Source organism: Vitis riparia, chromosome 4 (assembly GCF_004353265.1).
Source record: "Vitis riparia cultivar Riparia Gloire de Montpellier isolate 1030 chromosome 4, EGFV_Vit.rip_1.0, whole genome shotgun sequence".
Lineage (NCBI taxonomy): Eukaryota > Viridiplantae > Streptophyta > Magnoliopsida > Vitales > Vitaceae > Vitis > Vitis riparia.
The window spans coordinates 20,112,340-20,115,442 of record NC_048434.1 but is presented as its reverse complement, the minus strand read 5'-3'; the positions used below and the strand labels follow the sequence as shown (position 1 = coordinate 20,115,442).

Sequence of the window (3,103 nt, the reverse complement as noted above, 5' to 3'; positions counted from 1 at the left end):
ATCTTCTGCCCGAAGAGCTTCTGAAAAAAATGTTGAAGCTTTAAAGGAGTCCCAGGAGGACAACGAGGCTCTCCGGATGGAACTTGCTGAGGCAAAGAGCCGAGAGGAGTCCACGGACGCCCGCATGCATGAGGTGAAGGGCGAGATGGCCCAACTGAGGGGAGAAGTGAGGAAATTCCGGGCAGAGGTGTCCATTGAGAAAAAACAAAGAGATGATTTGCAGTCGCGCCTATCAGCACAGAAAGAAGAGTTGGAGGTTGAGTTTGCTGCGCAACGAGAGGAACTTGAAGCGGACTACCAGAAGCAGATAGACGAAATGTATTTTTTCGGCCACCGTTACTGTATGAAGAAGCATGGCATTAAGCGGGACGTCCCTTCGATTCCTCCGGGCGAGGAGGACAAGCTGCGCGGCAAGCCTACCCAATGATAGCTTTTCTTTTGTAATATTTACTGCAATTCCTCTTTGTACTTTGTAGTCTGGAGACCTCTTTGTATACAATTTCACAAATATTAATAAAATATATATATATTTTTTCACATTGTGATTCTATCTCACTTCTATCTCCTCTTTCATTGGTAATACTACTTTAGATTAGATACATTCCATGGTCGTTACAACGGGGTTCCGTCTAGCTTTTGTAGATGATAAGCTCCATTTTCACTTGCCTTAGATACTATATAGGGGCCTTCCCAGTTGGCTTGGAATTTTCCTACTCCTGTTTCAGCAATATTTTCAAAAACTTTTTTAAGGACCAGCGTACCACTTTTAAAGCTTCTAGGTCTTGCTTTGCGATTGTAGTGAGCGGCTACCCTTTGTTGATAGTCAGCCATTCGGATGGATGCGGTCTCTCTTGTTTCGTCCGTCCAGTCCAAATTTCTTCATATTTCTGCATTCGCATCATCCTGCGATTCTGCTTGGGTCCGAATAGTGGGTAGCCCTATTTTCAGTAGGAATGACTGCATCCATACCGTATGTGAGGGCGAAGGGAGTGTTTCCTGTCGGACGTCCGGGTGTGGTTCGATAAGCCCACAGGACGCCGGGTAGCTCCTCCACCCATTTTCCTTTGGCTTGCTCAAGCCTCTTTTTTAGGGCAGTGATTAGAGTCTTGTTTGTGGCCTCCTCTTGGCCATTGCTTTGAGGATAACGCGGCGTGGAGTATGAATTCCGGATGTTTAGTTCCGAATAGAAATTCCGAAAAACTTTTCTATCAAACTATGGACCGTTGTCGGCTATGATGGTTTAGGGGATTCCAAAGCGGCAGATGCTGTTCTTCCATACGAACTTGGTGACATCTTTATCTTTGATGTTAGCGTAGGCTTCGGCTTCCACCCATTTACTGAAGTAATCCGTGGCAACGAGCAGGAATTTCTTCTGGGCGGCTACGGCTGGTAGGGGTCCTACTATGTCCATGCCCCACTGCGCGAAGGGCCAGGGGCCTGAAATTGGTTTCAACGTCTCTGACGGCACATGTAGTATGGGAGCATGCCTTTGACATTTGTCGCATTTTTTGACATAGGCTGCCGCGTCTTTTTTCATCGTAGGCCAGTAATACCCTTGCGAATGGGCCCTGTGCGCCAGAGATCGACCGCCGGAATGATTTCCACATACCTCCTCATGCAACTCAGCTAATACATACAGCACCTCTGAGTGGTTTAGGCATCTGAGGTAGGGACCTGTAAAGGATCGCTTGTACAGGTGCCCCCCAATCAGGGTGAAACTGGCGGCTTGTACCCGGATCTTGTGTGCTTGTTTGGGTTCTTCGGGCAGAGTGCCTGTCCAGAGATATTCTATGATGACTTCCATCCAGCCTTTGCTATCTGCTTGGTTTGCCTCAATGGCATTGCAAGTGGAGGTTTCCGTGATGAAAGGGTTGGCTTGCACATGTATAGGCAATAATATGGCTTCTTTGATGGGAAGGGAAGCAGTTATGCCTGCCAAAGCATCCACACGTACATTTTCAGTCCGCCTGATTTTTTCGATCGTCCATTCAGTGAAGTGTTGTAAGGTGTCCCTTACTTTGGTCAAGTATCACGCCATGCGCTCATCTTTAGCTTCATATTCTTTCTGGACGTGCCTTACCACAAGTTGGGAATCACTATAGACTCGAAGCCTGGAGACGGATAAAGAGAGGGCGAGGTCCAATCCGGATAGGATGGCCTCATACTCTACTTCATTGTTAGAGGCGAGGAACCCCAGTCGGATGGCTTGCTCCAGATGTTCTCTAGTTGGGGATTGCAGCAGGAGTCCCACGCCGGATCCTGACGACTGGGAGGCTCCATCAACCTGCAAAGTCCACCATTCTTTCTCACTTGGTTCCTTGTGCTGGATAGGTTTTCGGGAGTATTCCAACACGAAGTCAGCCATCACCTGGCCTTTCATGGATAACCGGGGTTGGAACTCGATTCCAAATTCGCTCAACTCTATGGCCCATTGAAGCATTCTTCCGGTTAAGTTTGGCTTGTGCAGTATGTTGCGAAGGGATTGGTCGGTTAGGACGATCACCGGGTGGGCTTGGAAGTAGGGACGGAGCTTCTGGGCGACACTTCGAAGGGCCAAAGCTATTAGCTCCATCTTTGAATACCTTGTTTCTACGTCTGCTGACGTAGTAAATAGGTTTCTGCTCCTTGGGTGAGGGGCAACGGAACAGAGCAGCGCTAATTGCCCAATCTGACACAGCCAGGTACATATACAATTTTTCTCTGGGGAGGGGGCTGCTTAGAATGGGTGGTTGCATGAGGCAATGCTTAATTTTTTCGAAAGTGCTTTGACAGTTGTCCGTCCATCCGCTTGCTCCAGCCTTGCGGATTGCCAAGAAGAAGGGTCGTAATTCATCAGTGAAGCGGGCTATAAAGCGCCCTAGCGCGACAAGCTTGCCCGTGAGACGCTGTAATTCCTTTTTGTTTATGGGGGGGTGGTGTTTCCATGACTGCCATTACTTGATCCGGGCTAACCTCCATCCCCCTCTGGCTGACCATAAATCTCAGGAATTTGCCAGCACTTACGCCGAAGACGCATTTAGAAGGATTCAGTTTCATGTCATACTCCCTTAAGAGTTGGAAGACTTCTTGTAAGTGGAAGACATGCTCTTCTCGGGTTTTGCTT

General features: G+C 48.2%; 1 protein-coding gene across 1 annotated transcript; it reads right to left on the bottom strand.

Annotated features, from left to right (window-relative positions):
* Positions 1-1,240: 1,240 nt before the first annotated feature.
* Positions 1,241-2,572, bottom strand: LOC117913305. The gene is made up of 2 exons (XM_034828251.1): positions 2,034-2,572; positions 1,241-1,967 (listed from the first exon to the last, which is right to left on the bottom strand). The coding sequence occupies exons 1-2, from the start codon at positions 2,570-2,572 to the stop codon at positions 1,241-1,243; spliced, it is 1,266 nt and encodes a 421-aa protein (XP_034684142.1).
* Between the last annotated feature and the right edge of the window lie 531 nt (positions 2,573-3,103).

Coding starts and splice junctions, on each gene's coding strand:
- LOC117913305 (XM_034828251.1), bottom strand. CDS start 2,572: ATGGAGCTAATAGCTTTGGCCCTTCGAAGTGTCGCCCAGAAGCTCCGT. Junction 1,968..2,033: donor GCTAAAGATGAGCGCATGGC/GTGATACTTGAC, acceptor CGAAAAAATCAG/GCGGACTGAAAATGTACGTG.